This window comes from Dendrobium catenatum, unplaced genomic scaffold, assembly GCF_001605985.2.
Source record: "Dendrobium catenatum unplaced genomic scaffold, ASM160598v2 fragScaff_scaffold_993, whole genome shotgun sequence".
NCBI classification, from domain to species: Eukaryota; Viridiplantae; Streptophyta; class Magnoliopsida; order Asparagales; family Orchidaceae; genus Dendrobium; species Dendrobium catenatum.
The window spans coordinates 433,577-451,889 of record NW_021319455.1 but is presented as its reverse complement, the minus strand read 5'-3'; the positions used below and the strand labels follow the sequence as shown (position 1 = coordinate 451,889).

At 36.4% G+C, this 18,313-nt stretch overlaps 1 protein-coding gene across 1 annotated transcript; it reads left to right on the top strand.

Annotated features, from left to right (window-relative positions):
- The first annotated feature begins 1,375 nt into the window (after nt 1–1,375).
- On the top strand, nt 1,376–9,819 carry LOC110100030 (actin). Its single transcript, XM_020827399.2, has 5 exons — nt 1,376–1,586; nt 1,930–1,998; nt 2,121–2,514; nt 3,372–3,985; nt 9,417–9,819. The coding sequence occupies exons 2-5, from the start codon at nt 1,939–1,941 to the stop codon at nt 9,480–9,482; spliced, it is 1,134 nt and encodes a 377-aa protein (XP_020683058.1). The 5' UTR covers nt 1,376–1,586; nt 1,930–1,938; the 3' UTR covers nt 9,483–9,819.
- The last annotated feature ends 8,494 nt before the right edge of the window (nt 9,820–18,313 follow it).

Sequence of the window (18,313 nt, the reverse complement as noted above, 5' to 3'; positions counted from 1 at the left end):
ACATAGGGATGCTTGAATTCGCCATTGACAACCTTGATAGGAACATGTTGCAATAACTCGTTTCTTATCACTAGCTTTTATCCTCACCCCAAAGTTCTCCTTAATGGAAAATGATTGGAGAGCATTCTTGAAACATGTAGCATCATTAAAAAATGTACCTATAGTGATATCTGTAACACTTGATTTTTGAAATCTCGAAGCACCATCATTTTGAGAAATGGAACATTTTATATTTTGTTCAAAACTCTCAACCCTCATGATATGTGAGTTTGATTGATCTTCATCTACTTTGTGCAATGAGATAAATATTTCGGCACATAAATTTTCATTCATTTGGTTTAACAACAGGCTCACGTCAGCATCGTAATTGATTACTTTGTACTCTTTGGGTGATGTTCCGTTAATGTGATAATGCATGTTGTATTGATGTCCTTTCAACCAAGGACATATTCTAGCAATCTCTGCTCTAATCTTAAAAATATTCATATGTCCTTTCTCAAGCTTCACAGTCCTTTGTTTGCCGCCAGTATATCTCTTTCTAGATTGGTCCTTTGTGTCAACACAAATTCCTCCAAATTTAAATGCAATAAACATATGCTATTTTTTATCTCCACATAAATTATCTATTACTTCGTCACCACAATTCTGCATTACCGAATTATGCCATGAGGTTGTCATTTTTCCTTAACTTCAAGCTGAAATAAGATGACAAATCAAACACCACATCGTTAATTGGTGCCAAAATTATAAAATATAAAAGAATAACAAACATGCTTCATTTTCGAATAATTTATGACTATTCACCATCTGCATCATGTGGGAGACAAATGATAAATACTGTAGAAAAGTTTCAGTAACGGTGAGTTCGTTACTTCAGTAAAGCCATATTTTCCTCCCTTGTTTTATACATTGATTTTTTTTTTGGTAAAAAATCAGAGAAATCTCACCTGGCTAAAGCAGATCGGGAAGGAAAGGTAGCTCGCGTGGAAGAGCAGGTACGGTGGAAGAGCAAATACGGAGGATTCTGGAAAAAATCGCGATTATACACACTCGAACAAAGTAGCTAACGCGGGAAAAAACTTGTTCTCCTGCGGAAAGCCCAGGCGGGAAGGACGATAAAATAGAGTGAGGTATTGTTGTTAACAGATTGGTAATTTTGTTGCTAAAATAGAGAATAAGTGGTAGGAGTGTAATATTTAAGAATTAGGTGTTAAATATGTAATACACATGTTATATAGTGATATGTATGTAAAAATCCCTATTTATATTTTTATTTAACTTACTTTAAATGAAACTATTTTTTAAAGTTTGGGCTATCTTGGAAATAAATTTAGAAAATTAACCCAACAAAAATTGACTGTCCCGACCCTAATTTTTTCGCCCAGTTTGTTAGCTTCTTTGACGCCGTGGATCGCGCGGACTTCCTACCGAACAGTTCCACGTTCACCTCCATTCTCTTCTTTGTTCCTTATGCGTCTTTAGACGAAAATAAAGTCTCAAATCCATATCAGTTACAGACTTTGAGCCCAGGGGCATAACCTCGACCGATCTCTCCTTCCCCATTTCCCATCCCAGAGCTCTTCAAGGTTAGTTGCTCATCACCTCCCTCCTTTTTACTCCTCGTGCTTTCATCTCTTCTAATTTATATGCAAAAAAGGCCTGGTTTTTAATATGGGCTTTCCTGTTTGAGTTGATTTGGCTGAATCGGCTTGTTTAATTCTTCAAGTACTTCTGTTTCTTGCATTGTAAGATCCTAAAAGTTTGGGTTTTCTCGCTGGGAATGAAGATTTCTTCTTTCATGCTTTTCGTCTATGTCCTCTTACGATGAAGTTATAATGTGATTTTTGTACTGTTACGATGAATGGGATTTCTTCTTAATATTTCTGCTATTTATACAATGCGTCTAAGGGACAGTTTTTTCTTTGAAAGGCATAAATCATGGCTGAAGGAGAGGATATTCAGCCACTCGTCTGCGATAACGGGACTGGAATGGTCAAGGTCGGATACATATCCTCATTACAAAACTTCAATTTTTTTAAGGGAACTTTGATGTAATCAGTCTGTGGCTTCATATATCATATCCTGAGATTGCTTCTTCTTGTTTTTCTTTCTAACCGCAGGCTGGATTTGCTGGAGATGATGCTCCAAGGGCTGTCTTCCCTAGCATTGTTGGTCGTCCTCGTCATACCGGGGTGATGGTTGGAATGGGCCAAAAAGATGCTTATGTTGGGGATGAGGCTCAGTCGAAGCGAGGGATTTTAACTCTGAAATACCCAATTGAGCATGGAATTGTAAGCAACTGGGATGACATGGAGAAGATTTGGCATCACACTTTCTACAATGAGCTTCGTGTGGCCCCAGAAGAACACCCTGTTCTTCTTACTGAGGCGCCGCTTAACCCCAAGGCTAATCGTGAAAAGATGACCCAAATCATGTTTGAGACTTTCAATGCTCCAGCTATGTATGTCGCCATTCAGGCGGTGCTCTCTCTTTATGCTAGCGGTCGCACAACCGGTGAGCAATCCCAATGCCTTGTTTGCTAGCCTTTTTGATGAGGTAGAAGTAATTCCATTGGTGATATAAATGCTGACAAATATTTGCTCTTCTTTTATTTATTATTTATTTTTTAAGTATTTGTTCTTCCTTTCTATTCCAGTAATAGATTGACTTAGGAGAATGCTGAAGCAAGTCAGGAGGTCATTTTTATTCAGTTTTAAGAAATTGGTTTTTATAGATCTATCTGTTTGATCATCAGTAAAAGGATTTTAGCTTATTTCAAAAGCTTTTTGCTACGTTTGTTATAAGTGAGCCAGATTATTTCTTGCCAATTTTTTCACCATTAATCGAAGCTGTCATTGTCCTATCATACCTTGTCTATATTGTTTGTGTATCTCTCCAATTTTCATCATTCATTGAAGAAATGCCATCTTACATAACAACATAAACTGATATCTAAACTAATTTATTTCAGCTCATATGGCATACTTTACTGTCACTTCGTATTTGCAAAAATTCTTCTCAAACAGTGAATTTTTTTTCTAGAAATGATGGTTTCTCTTTCTTAATGTATAATACTAATGTTTTCCAGCAAAAGTAAGTTTTGAAACGATGTCAATAAGCTTATTGGACTTTAGAGGACTGGTAAGGTTATTTGGTCTTAATTGATTGCAACAGCTAATAATTAATTAGCTTACTAAATGCAGTTTGTTTGATTGCAACAGCTATACTACTCAAGATGCATGTTAAAGAAGGATTCACATTTGCTAATTAAATTCTGAACAAAGTCCATCTGCCTATTATTATTTTTAATCCTCTTAAGACAAATCTTATAGTAGAATGTCTGGTTTCATTCTGCTTGTGTTCTTAAACAGGTATTGTTCTAGATTCCGGTGATGGTGTCAGCCATACTGTCCCAATCTACGAGGGCTATGCTCTCCCTCATGCCATTCTTCGTCTAGATTTAGCTGGTCGTGACTTGACTGATGCTCTTATGAAGATTCTTACCGAGCGTGGCTATTCATTCACTACTACAGCTGAGCGTGAAATCGTTAGGGACATGAAGGAAAAGCTTGCATATATTGCTCTTGATTATGAGCAAGAGCTGGAGACTTCCAAGACCAGCTCATCTGTGGAGAAGAGTTATGAACTACCTGATGGACAGGTGATCACCATTGGTGCTGAGCGGTTCCGTTGCCCGGAGGTTCTCTTCCAGCCATCAATGATTGGTATGGAAGCAGCCGGCATCCATGAGACGACTTACAATTCAATTATGAAGTGCGACGTTGACATCAGGAAGGATCTTTATGGAAACATAGTTCTGAGTGGTGGTTCCACAATGTTCCCTGGTATTGCTGAGAGAATGCACAAGGAGATCACAGCTTTGGCTCCAAGCAGCATGAAGATCAAGGTGGTAGCTCCACCAGAGAGGAAGTACAGTGTTTGGATTGGAGGTTCTATTTTAGCATCTCTTAGTACTTTCCAGCAGGTATATCTCCATTTTTCCTTTACCTTCATGAGCTTGTTTTTTTATAGAGAAATCCTTGTTGGGCATTAATCTCATGATCTTTTATCATTAATTTTATGAGTGATTTTTACATATTTAACTCCTAAAACTATTGAAAATACATATTTAACATCTAAACTTTTATATTTACTAATATACCACCTAAAATTCCCCTTTCCTTCTATTCTACTAGTCCATTGAAGCGATTAGATACTTGTATTAACTGGGAAAGGATGCCATTGATAGAGAAGACAATTTTTTATAGTGATTTTTGACGGAAGGTTTAAACAGAATGTTAGAATTGATTAAAAGAAGAATTTTGGGTGGTATATGATGAATTCATTGATACAGAAAGCAAGCATTGCAGCTCGAGCGAGGAAGACGATGAACAGTGAAATCGTAATTTCTCATTGAGTTAAACCAAGGCATATTACATGTATATATAACTAAAATATTTGTAATGGCTAATTATTGAACTGCCCTTGACCGTTACATAATGTAGTCAGGTGGCAGGAGTAAGTGGAGACAAGTGGATAACTGCTCAGCAGGTTCTGTTGGACGCCGGCGAGGTCTGCTCCACTCCGGCGAATGATTCAAATCCTTTGATCGACGCGGATTCCTTGTCACCGTCCCTCAAGCTGATGGGCGGAAGGACCATAAGCTTGTCGCGCATAGTACCCAACCGAGAAGAAGACAAGGATTTAGTGAAGATGTCCGCAGGCTGATCTATCGTACATATATGCCGAATCGTAATATGCTGGGATTGAATGCAGTCGCAGATGAAGTGATGATCAAACTCGATATGTTTGGTAGGGCATGAAAAATGGGGTTGCAGGTGATCGACATTGCGGAAACGTTATCAAAGAAGAGCTCAGTAGGTGGAAGCTCGATTAGAAAGTCTTCGCAGAGGCGCCTCGTCCAGATAATGTCGGTTGCAGCAGCTTCCATGGAACGGTATTCTGCTTCAGTAGAGGGCCGGGCAACGGTCGTCTGTTTCTTAACAGACCAAGAGAGTAGAGCAGTCCCTAAAAACAGGCAATACCCAGTGGTGGATTTGCGGTCCAATTGATCTCCGGCCCAGTCGGAGTTTGAGTAGCCAGAGAGGGCTAAATCTATTTTGGGAAGAACTAGACCATTATTGGAAGTGCCTTTTAAATAACGCATAATGCGTTTGAGAAGCTGGAAATGCAGTTGAAGAGGATCGTGCATATGCTGGCACAACTTGTTGACAGCAAACGCCATGTCAGGGCGGGTGGATGTGATATACTAGAGCGAACCCGCGAGTGTTCGAAAGAGCTCTGGTTGAGCAAACGGCAGCTGAAGTTGGGAATCAGTCGGATATTTGGAAGGGAGCGGCGTGAGGAGAGGTTTACAACTTGTCATGGACGCCATGTGGAGAAGAACATGAATGTAGGATCGTTGAGACAGATGATAGCTGTTGGCAGAACGATGAAATTCAATGCCAAGGAATTTGGAAAGATGACCAAGATTTCTTGTTTGGAAATTGTTCTGCAAATTTGAAATGATTTGGGTAATATAGGATGAATCATTACCGGTGATGAGAATATCATCAACATAATCAAGGATATAGATGTGGATATTATTGTGATGGTAATGAAAGAAGGACGGGTCTGCCGAGCTAGGAATGAATTTCCGTTGCTTGAGGTATGTGGATAACGTCGCAAACCAGAGGCGAGGAGCTTGTTTGAGGCTGTAAATGGCCTTGTGGAGCAAACAGACTTTATTGGGATAGTTTTTGTCCTCGAAGCCTTGTGGTTGTGACATATAAACAGGTTGATCTAATTTGCCGTGAAGAAAAGCATTCATCACATCAAGTTGATGAACGGGCCAGTCGTGATGTAGAGCAACGACGAGGAAAAGCCGAATGGTCGTAAACTTAACCACTGGACTGAATGTCTCAAGATAATCAATGTCGTATTGTTGCTTAAAGCCCCGTGCGACGAGACGTGCTTTATGTCGAGAAACCGTGCCGTCTGCTAAGAATTTCAGCTTATAGATCCATTTGTAGCCGATGATCGGTTGATTGATTGGCGGGGGAACTAGAGACCAGGTACCCTGAGCTTGGAGAGCATGAAACTCAGCTGACATTGCTTGACGCCAGTGGTGATCTTTGTTGGCAATGGTGAAGCAGGTAGGGGGTGTTTGTAAAGTGTGAGAAAGATCAAGTATGGTGTGGGGTTTAAGATTTCCAGTTTGGAATCGAGTAAGCATGTGATGTTTTGATTGGGGTATAACAGGGACGGATGTGGAGGAGGATGATGTGGTGGTCGGAGTAGAGACAATGGGTTCAGGGGAAGAAGAGATGGAGGAGGAAATTGAGGGTGGGGAGTTAGTTTGATGGGGAAGTGAAGTAACTGGTGAGGGTGTAGGTTGATTTTGGTATGGAGGGAAATAAGGAAGATTAGTTGGGGATGGTGTTGGAGTCGGGCGGGGAACAGTGATGGAGGGAAATAAAGTTTCATTGAAAATGACATGGAGGGAAGATATACATTTGGAACTGGTGGGATCAAAACATTTAAATCCTTTTTGATGTTCGATATAACCCATGAAAATGCAGGGGATGGAGCGGGGAGCTAATTTGTGTGGAGCTAAAGGTTTTGTCCATGGATAACATCTGCAGCCGAAGGGACGAAGAATAGAATAGTCGGGTGGAGTCTGATAAAGAAGATGATAAGGAGATTTGGAAGACGTGTTGGGTGAAGGTAACCTGTTGATGAGAAATGCGGCTGTGAGGATTGTGTCCGACCAAAATGTGGAAGGTAAGTGAGCGTCTAGGAGAAGAGCACGAGCGGTGTCAAGTAAGTGACGATTCTTACGCTCAGAGACTCCATTTTGCTGTGGAGTATGTGGACAGGTGAATTGGTGAGTGATGCCTTTGTTATTTCTAAAGGTTTGTAAAATTTTGTTTTGAAATTCATCGCCTCCGTCACTACGAATCGTGCGGACAAACGAATTCAGTTGTTTTTCAATTTTAGTGATGAACTGAGTGAGAGATATAGCGACATCAGATTTTTGTTTAAGTAAAATCAGCCACGAATACTTAGTATAATCATCAACAATCAAAAGAAAATAATGAAAACCATTGTAAGAGAAAACAGGGGAAGGACCCCAGACATCCATGTGGATTAATTCTAAAGGGTGATGAGATACATGGTAAGAGGGGGAGAAGGGGATCCGGTGACTCTTTGCTAGAACACAGGAATTACAGAGAGAGCGTAAAGAGGAAATATAAAGTGACGGAAATGCTTTGGAGAGAGCAGCCATGGTTTTGGCATTCGGATGTCCCAGCCGACGATGCCAAGAGAGTGCTAAACGTGATGGAGCAACGGTTGTGGAAGCAACAACGATGGAAGGTTGGAAGGGGACGGGGTAGAGGCCATTATGGCAGCGTCCGCAGAGAAGAGGTTGTTTGGTCTTCGTATCCTTAACACGAAAACCAGATTTATCAAAGGTTATGGAACAGTTGTTATCGTGTGTGAGTTTAGAAATAGATATTAAACGATGAGTTAATTTGGGAATGTGATAAAGTTGTTAGAGGTGAAGCTTACGAGTAGGCGTCGGAAGCAAACCATTGCCTACATGCTGTATAGGAAGGGAATTTCCATTGCCAACGAAGACTTGATCACGTCCAGAATAAGGCGCTGGCTGCTGAATGGGAAGGGGATCTGGAGTCAGATGAGCAGAGGCACCACTATCAAGATGCCAGGGAGTAGATTCAGACTCGGCCATAAGCGAGACTCTGGAGTTTGACGAAGGAGAGCTGTAATTGAAATTTCCATGATGCCAACAGTTAGCCGCTGAATGGTCTCTCTTGCCACAAATTTGGCAATCGCCGTCAAACCGAGGAGCACGAGGAAAATTTCGGGTTGCAGTGTTAGATGAAAAACGGCCGCGTCCCCTGGCGGACGAAGACCGTCCGCGTGACATTCCTCGATTGGAAAACAGAGCAAGTTGATTGTCTGAGGTTGCTATGTTTGAAAAAGAAAGGTCACGAAGAGCATCTGTAATCTGGCGGACTTCCTCACTTCGGAGAAGGGAATATAGATCATCTAAGGAAATGGGATGAAGGGAGCTCCGTATAGTAGTTTTGAACGACTGATAGGAGGGTGGTAACCCATTAAGGTTATAATGAAGAACATCTTCATTATCAATAGTGTCGTCGGCGGCTCGGATGTTATCGACGGTGCTTTTAATGGAAGCAAGGTAGTCGGTCATGGTTTTGTTTTGCATAGAAAGGGACTGCAACTCATTCTTGAGTTGTATAACTCTAGAGCGGTTAGTAGAATAGAACCGTTGTTCTAATGTTTTCCAAATGGATGCAGAGGTTTCCAAGGTGAGAATGTATGGGAGAATGGGAGGGGATATGGTGGAAAACAAAGCAACCGAGAGATTTTGATCAATCAAGGTCCAACTGGAGTATTGAGGGTTGAGGGTGAGCTGACCAGTAGCAGTGAGAAGATGCTTCGGCGGCGAGAGAATGGTGCCATCTAAGTAACCAGAGAAATTGTTTGCGGCAAACAATTTATAGATTGCGGAACGCCAAGTAGGATAGTTTTCTGGGAGAAGTTGAACGTTAATGACGTTCTTGATGTTAGATAGAAGAAACTTAAGGGTATCAGGAATTGCGATATCTGTAGAGGTTGTGGGAGCTTCAGAAGTGAGAACGGCAGCAGCGGGTGTGCTGGGAGCTGACGCAGTAGAGTCGCCCATGGAGAAGAGGAGCCGTTAGGCACAGTGCTCTGATACCATGATGAATCCACTGATACAGAAAGCAAGCATTGCAGCTCGAGCGAGGAAGACGATGAACAGTGAAATCGTAATTTCTCATTGAGTTAAACCAAGACATATTACATGTATATATAACTAAAATATTTGTAATGGCTAATTACTGAACTGCCCTTGACCGTTACATAAAGTAGTCAGGTGGCAGGAGTAAGTGGTGACAAGTGGATAACTGCTCAGCAGGTTCTGTTGGACGCCGGCGAGGTCTGCTCCACTCCGGCGAATGATTCAAATCATTTGATTGGCGCAGATTCCTTGTCAGTATATTAATAAATATAGAAGTTTAGGTGTTGAATATTTTTTTTCAATAGCTTTAGGTGTTATGTATGTAAAAGTCCCCTTTTTTCTAATCTTTAACTGTTAGCTTTATCATCTCATCGTATTGATCCATCTTCTATTCATCATTATGTATATTTAAAATTCTTTGATTTATTTTCTCCTTCTTTATGTTTAATAAATGTTATTCTAACTGGCCATCTAATGCATTTTCTTTCTAACTCACTCTTCTTAATTATTTTCTAACTCATTCATCTTAGCATTTTTTAAGGTATTCCTAACTTGTTCCTCTTCTGCATAACAAATCCTGATTAGCTTTCATAACTGATGGCAGATGTGGATTGCAAAGGCAGAGTACGATGAATCTGGACCATCCATTGTACACCGAAAATGCTTCTAAAGATGGAAACGGAACCCAACATCTTCTCAAGAAAAATAAAAAAGAATGAAAACAAATCCCTTCTATTTTACTTACCAGACGTGATTGTGAGCGCCACTTCACAGAGAAAGATAATTGTTCAGCACGATGGATTTATATTATCTCGATAGTCAGTTGTGCTGTGTTTTTTTTTTTTTAAAGACTGACTTCGTGGATGCAATCGAAGCTTTTACTTTTATTTTTATTTTTTCCTGTTTGCAGCTGGACTTCTTGATCTTCGGTGCTTGCCTATGCATAAGACATGAAAGCCTTTATTTAATATTTATATTCATATTCTGGAAGCAGCTACATTTTTATTTTTCTGTGATTGATTTGGCTTGCTCTTTAATTAATTCTTTATTTATTTATTTTGGATCACATATGGCCAAACTTTTTTTTTTTTCAATTTTTGGTGAATCTTTTTATTTTTATCATAGTTGCTGTGGTGGCATTCTGCTATGGCTGCATCTAGCCCCAGGCGAGGGCAATGGTGGTTGTGCCAGCTTATGCGAGGCCACATCTAGAAGGTTCTTTTTTTTTTTCAATTTTTGAAACTTATGAAATTCTTCTGTCAAGTCCTAATTAATGAACCTACGAAAGCCCTCAAATTATATCTGATAAATCCAGATATTGTGGGCATTCCCTCATTTTCATTCTAGAGCTTCTTAATCTGAAGTTTCTTCTTTCTTGAAAAAATCCCCTTATTGACTTGGCTCGCTATTCATTTATGTATAGATATAGATGGATTTTGGTCTTGTTGCGCAAAAGTTTAAATTGTATTGTTAAATTTTATGTTATGCCAAATTATCTTAGAATATAAATCATGACATTTTCAAAAATTTCATTCGCTTGTTAAGTTTCTTGGACTTGTTTCTTGAGATTTCATCTTTCTTAGGCTTCGTTTGGGATCACTTTCTTACTGCTTTTTAAAGTTATTTTTTAGTATAAAAATTTTAATTTTTGTACTACAATTTTGTTTTAAGAAGCAGTAAAAAAGTCGTCCCAAACGGAAGCCTAAGACTCTTGATAGTTTTCAGCCATAGAGTTCTTTAAAATTTTCAGGTCTAAGACACTTTTTTTGTGTAGGCACCTTATGATCTTTTTATGATTTGTTTGCTTAGTCTAGGGGTGTCAATTTCGGGTCACGGGTTGGGTTCGGGTCGAACCCAGAAATGACCCGAGTTCAAACGGGTCGACCCTAACCTGACCCTGGTAGGTAAACGTGTCAGATATCCGAACCCGGATCCGATTTGGCGGGTTGCTGGGTTGATTCGACCCGACACGGGTTGACCTGAAACAGGTGCGCAAGTGGCCGCGCTGGCAAACACGAGCTGGCGCGCCGGGGAGCGCGGGGGAGTGCGAGCGGGCGCGCATGCAAGAGCTAGCAGGTGCGTGGGCAGGCGGGCGGCAATGGGGGACCGCTGTGCGCGCGGGCGAGCGCTGGTGCACGTGGGCCAGAGCGGTGCCCGCGGGCGAGCACTGGTGCTTCGCGGGCAAGCGGGGCAGTGTCACTGGCAGACGAGGCAGTGCGGGCCATTTTAAACGGGTTTGAGGGTCGACCCGGCAACCTGTCGGGTTAACCTGAACCCGACCCGTTTTTCAAACGGGTTGATTTCTGGAACCCGAACCCGACCCATTTTGAAATCAGGTTGGGTCAAATCCGAAATTCCCGGGTCGGGTCCGAGTCGGGTTTTCGGTTTTAGTTTTAAGCTCATATTCCCTTTGTTTTCTTGTTGTTTACATTGTGCCGAAAATGTTGCAATTGATCAACATTTTGGACTTTGTAGACATAGATAGGATTTGATCTGAATTCTCTATTACACATAAAGAGTAAGTGATCAAATGAGTAATAAAGCGATGAGTAAAAATATCATCCCACCGAACATGAATTTACTAAGTAAAAAATTAAATTAATATAAGCTTTATGTGAACATTCAGAATAGATTAGATAATGAGCACTACAAAGGAAAACAAAAGAGAACTAAAATTTCCTAATTACTTTAAAATGAAAGCACACAAGAGTTGGTTTCAATATAGATGAAAATCTACTAATTAGGTTTCAAGAGGATATTCTCAATTAGTCAACTTGCAACTTTGATAAATCAACAAAGCTAGATTTGTTGTAATCATATCCTAAGTTTCTCTCTAACATTCTCTAGAAAATCTAAAAAGGCTATTTATCAAACACAATTTATCTTTGTCTCATAGATAAATATAATATTATAAATTCTTTGTGGCATTTTAGTTGCTACTTTGTATAGTTAGTTAGTCACTCTTCTAAATAGATCTTTTTTTTATCTTGGTTGTTATAGTTACTACAAACTTTTGTGTGTAGCTAAGGTCCCTTTGATATCCTTATATTTTAAGAAGTTTGATATTTAGGGTTTATTTGAGATTATTACGGTTTTGTTTGGGACAATTTTCTTAATGCTTTATAAAGCAGTTTTTTAATACAAAAATTAAAATATTTGTACTAGAAAGTTGCTTTAAGATACAGTAAAAAGATGTCTCAAACGAAGCCTATTTTTTTTTGTAAATGTGATTGTAAAGCTGTTTTGAGGAAAGTAATTTTTTAGAAGTTGCTATAAAAAATAGTTTTCTAGCAAAAAAATTTATTGAAAGCTTAGAAACTGTGATTGCAGTCTTAAAAACAAAGCAGTAAAAAAACTATCTTAAACTGACCCTTAATTTAAAAACTATCTTAAACTACCTTTCAAGTATGTTGTTTATTGTTTGTTTCAAAACCCCTATTTTAATGGCAAGCATTTTCACCTTATATGATTAAAATATTTTATAAGAAAGTTAATTCACAAATCCCAAACACTTCAACTACAATTGAATACTAGATTTATCAAACTAACTTGCATTAATATATAGGGCTCTTCAATAAAAGAAATATATGAATATGATGATTGCTCTCTATCAAATGATCACCTCAACATTATTAGATGCACCCTTAATGTAGCTCAAAATTCTATTCAAGTAGAAGATAGAAATGAAAACTTTTTTCTGATCTCTTTGTGATTAGGCATCTTATAAGTTTTTTTCTAAAATGATGAGCTTATGTTAAGATCATTTTAATCATGTATTTTTACTGCATTATGTCACCTTCTATTTATAGAGTTATGTATCTTATTTAAGATAGTCATCATATGTCTCTCTTAGATCTGAAGGCACCCATATGATTGTGGCATTATTAAATTTCAAGGGATGCCCCTAAAATAGAATTAAGATTTTTTTTTGCCTTTCTTATAAGGCACCAAACACCTTCAATAACCCTGTTTAGAAAAAAATTACTGAAAAAAGAGAAAGCTATTGTAAACAAATTAAATTAAAGCTGCTAAAAAAGAAAAAAAGTAGTAATTAAGGAGTTGTTTTATAAAGCCCCAGAGTTAAAGTTGGAAGAATTATTATTATTATTATTATAACAACGGCTACCATACCTATCTAAATTTTTCTAATGATAAACTAGCAGCATCAATCATTCTATTGATTAAAACATCAATATACATTTATATTCATTTCTCCAAAAATCATATACAATATTCAGGAATCGTAAAAATATAGCACATCATTCAGTCCTAAGTACAAAAAAATAACTAAAATAAAATAACCAAAACCTGATAAATTTTGATCAATCTTACACTCCTAATCCTTTGCCCTAACTTGAAATCTTTGAAATAATATATAATGAGCTAAAAAGTCTAGTTGATAACTAAATCCTAGTTAAACTAAAATTATGGTAAAGAAGTAGTATGAATGTCATCAGTCAATTAATAACAATAGTAATGATTATGATCATGAATTTATGCAGTGCAGAAATAGTAAAATCTATAAAATAGTAGAATAATTTGGTACGAAAACCAGTAGAATAGACACTATTAATCTAGTAAATTGGTAAGATTATTAACCAACAACTCAGTACGAAGATCGACTTGAATAAACAATGAGGAATCATGTAAATCAATAACCATAAATATCTAAAAAAATTGTCAAAATCTATAACTATGCAGTACGTACAATCAAATCAATATAAACATAAAATTCATTCATTCTATATTAATATATAATTAGTGTCTTATATCAAAACATCCAATCAATATCTTATATTATAGTATCCAATCAATATCTTATATCATGTGATCAGTATCACTTACTCAGTTTAGGAATCACATTCTCATTATTAGTATATCAACAAATAGTGAATCAATAGTAACAATAATAATAGTGATTCAGTAACAGTAACAATATCAATATCCATAAAATTGGTGGTAGTAACAACAAATAGTACATCAGTAGAATAATAAAATAGTATGGTGGTAGTGGTGTAGCAACAATAAATCAGTATAGTAACTATTATGTCATATAATAACAGTGAATTAGTAATATGCATTTCAATAATCATATTCAACACTATTCAATAAGTAAGGAGTTCTGACTATCACAATATTCTTTTAGTATTTAGTAATTGGTAGTCGGTTACAGCTAGCTCAATAAATAGATGTGTCACTCCTTACCCGTCAGCATAATAATAACTCCTTATAACACTTAATCATTGACTTATTGTATCACATGAATCAATAGAGGAGAACACTAAATTAATGAATTTAAAGAAAAGTACATCGACTTACCATCTTGTATAGGTTTATCAATCATCAACCTATTGGTCAATAAGTCTTTACTTATTTCACACACACACACATTATTATAAAAGTGATAGCGACTAGCTATTACCCAATTACATACCTTTTTTCATTCTAAATACTTGCATTAACAATATGCTTTTATTAGATATTAAAATTTTATTCTAAGAAAATCAAATAAAACAGCATAAATTTAATTTAACCCAATGAAATCTCTAAATCAACCAGCCAAATCGTTCAAAATATTCAAACTATAACATATAAAAGTTGTACGGTCAAAAGCTCGATAAATCCAAGGAAATGCAATAAAAATAAGTTTAGAAGAAATCAAACAACCGAAATTAGAACTTTTTAAAATAGAGATAGGATAAAAGTTTCCTACCTTAATTTGAGTGATTTTTGTAAAAGCAGCGAAGCAGATTAGCGACCAAAATCTAAACATTTTCTTCCTCTCTCCTCCTCTATCCCATTTCTTCTCATGCAAGCCAGTACTAGTAGGGCACCAAAACTATTTTGCTAGCTCTTAAATCATTCATTCCTTTTGTGGATAATCCATTATCTTGTATCCTTGCTATCCACATTCAAAATATTATATTGTCAGATGGTAGCACTGACCTAAATATCTTCTTTCATAATGCATACATTCATCAATATATAATGTCGAGTCGAATCCTCTCAAATCAACATATCTGTTTTTCTTCTCATTGACACTTTCTTTATCCCTGGGTGATTCATCTTTTTTCCTCTTCCTACTCATATTATATCTAGAACCAACATTATACTTGGATACATGTGTTACCAAATCAATTTCTATCAGTCTGACCTACTCAGAAAACTCTTGAATTCAGAGGCACTAATGAATGTTTTAATTCCCTCTTCAACCCTTATAGAAATCTATAATATTTTTCTTCACCAGTAGGGATCAAATGGGGAACATATCTAGTTATTGCAATAAACTTGACTTCATACTGCATCACAATCTTCCATCCTTATTCCAGTCCGATAAAAGCTTGCTGCATCTATTATTAGGCTGAAGAAGATGTAAACCACATCTTAAACACTACAACTAATTCATCCTAAGTGATCTCACATTTTTCTTCCGCTGGAATTTCTCTCTCTATTGTTTAACCCACCACAACTACTTCTTCAAACAAAAAAATAGCTAAAGGTACCTTCCTATTCTTTGGATATTACATGTTGTCAATAATCTTTTCTATCTTTAGAAACTAATCTTCTACAGCCTGGGGTCCAACATCTCCCTTGAATAATGAGGGTTTCAGCTTGTGAAATATTTGTAAATGTCCATCCCTCTCTTCTTCCTTGCTCCTAGATGATTTTCTCTAAGTATCACTTATTAGTTACGCTATCACACTAGCCAGTTGCATAACATTGTCGAAAGATACTAAAGCTGCATTGTGTTGCTTTTTTTATGTCTCTTTCTTTGGTAAATCCATTTCAATTGTTCACTTTTACAAAAATCATGTCAGAATAATTCTAACCAATTCACATATGCAATCAATTATGCATGCAAAATAATACACCTTAATGTAACTAATTTACTTGACTCACAATCAATTCTTATAGCTTTAGTGATAAATCGAATTCTTTCAACAACTATTATGATACCAATTTTTCATACCCCATAATCAAATTTAAAAAAAAAAAATATTATTAGTATTTTGTAATTATAAAAATAACTACTAGAGCTATTTAATTTTTTCTAATAAAAAAATATAAACTAGCATCAATAATCATTATATTGATTAAAATATCTACATTCATTTCTCCAAACCACGATGCCTGACGACGTTGGCGAATTATGGTGATGGTCGACAGTGGTGGTGACTAGAGGTGGGTTGTAGCGGCTACCAGTGGATGGTAGTGGTCGGTGGCGGGTGGTGGTACTCGACGACGATTTTGGTGGTCGGTGAGGGGGTGACGGTGGAGGTCAATGGTGACCAGCGGAGGGTGGTGGTGGTGGTGGGTGGCGGTCAAACAAGCTTGTTTATGATGTAAATGATTCTCACTCAAAACTGGTAGAGTTTGGTTTACTTCAAAAATAAATTAAAATAATTTACGCTACATTTACTTTACTTTCACTTTATATTCTAACAAAACATCAAAAAATTCGTATTTAAAATACTTTACACAACTTTGTATTCCAATCAAATAGCCCATAAATGAAAACGAAAAAGAAAAAAAGAAAAAAAGATGAGATATGACACTATTGTATTACCATGTTAGTTAATAAATTTCAAAAGGGTGTCACACTTGATGTTCATCAAAAGTAGAAAGAGGTTCAAATGTCTCACACTTCACTAGGGAAAGACAAGAAGGAATTCACACCTAAGCTTCTGTTGGTAGGGTGCCAATATAAGCTCCTGATGCTATGATTACTTCTTAAAGGAGCCATATTAGGTCATCTTTAAGAATTATGTCGATTAGATAAATGACATGAAGATGGATCTTTGTATGACACTCTATTGTAAACATTTATTCTTTAATTGATCATTTCTATTCAAATTCTTTGTATTAAAACTTATAGATTAATCCTTTTTAAGTGTCAATTATTTGATTGCTCTCTAATGTGATATAGGTTTCATTTGAGACACATTCTTACTACTTTAGTATAATTTTTTTTTATTAGAAAGCAGCTTTAAAAAATAGTAAAAATTCCAAAACAAAGCAATAGTTGTTGGATTATACTATAGTGTAGTATAATTATCAGAATGATCTTTGTTAAGTTATATTTTTTGAATTTCACTTTATTGTAGATAACTTAAAATTTGTTGTTTTATAACTTTTGGATTGCTATCTTTTATGTTATAGCGGCTTGATTATACTTTTTTGTATTTATCTTATAATCTAATGTGTTATAATTTCTATAATTATACTACATTACATTTGACTTCATAGTATGTTTTGTTAAAGCAGTTGGATTACATTTTGTTATCAGATAAACTTTGCTTGAACATGTTTTACACATCTCAAATCCTTATTCAAATTACGTTCAAAAGCTTGTATGAACAAGATTCAAACATGGCTTGAATTATGTTCAAACATTTGAATCTTGTTCGAATATTGCATGAACAATCATTTTAACTATGTTGAGTTTTACTCAAAACCTCTTCAAATCTTACATATAAAAGCTTTATATACGATTCAAACTTATTTTCGAACCTTCTTCGAATTTAGTTGAATTTTATTTGAATCAATTTTATGTAGTTTGGACATTAAATGAAGTGTGGAAAAGCTATTGGACCTGATGATATTCCAGTAGAGGTGTGGAAATGCTTATGAGATGAAGGAATTTCTAGGCTTACTAAAATTTTTAATATTATTTTGAAGACTAAAAAGAAGTCAAATGAGTGGAGAATGAGCGTGTTAATTACTATTTTTAAGAATAAAGGTGATGCACAAGATTGTGCGAATTATAGAGGAATTAAATTAATGTGTCATACTTTAAAACTATGGGAACGAGTTATGGAGTGTAAGTTGTGGCATGATACTAATGTTTCTCAAAATCAATTTGGATTCATGCCATATAGGCCTACTATGAAAGCCATTTATTGAGAGGTTTGATGGAGAAATATAGAGAGAATAAAGAGGATCTATATATGATATTTATTGATTCAGAGAAAGCATATGATAAAGCTCCAAGAGAAGTGCTATGGAGAGTTCTTGAAAAGAAAGGAGTTGATAATGCTTATTTTCACATCATTAAAAATATGTATGTAGGAGCTATTACTCGTGTTCAAACACAATGTGGTTTGGCTAAATATTTTCCTATTTCGAGTGGATTACATCAAGGATCAACCTTAAGCACATATCTTTTTTGTTTAAGTCACGGATGTTCTCACAAGACATTTTGCAAGAGGATGTACCTTGGTGTATGATTTTTGCCGATGATATTCTTTTTGTTGATAAGACTAGAGAGAGAGTTGAAAGTAAACTTAAACTACGGAGGTTAACCTTAGAGTCTGATGATTTTCACTTCAGTAGATCTAAAACTGAATATATGGAGTGTAATTTTAGTAGTAATAAACATAGTGAGGAGGTTGTGACATCGGACGATCAAGTCATTAATAAGAGTACACATTTTAGATATCTTGGATCTATTGTTCAAAGTGATGGTGAAATAGATGGTGATATTATTAACAGAATTCATAT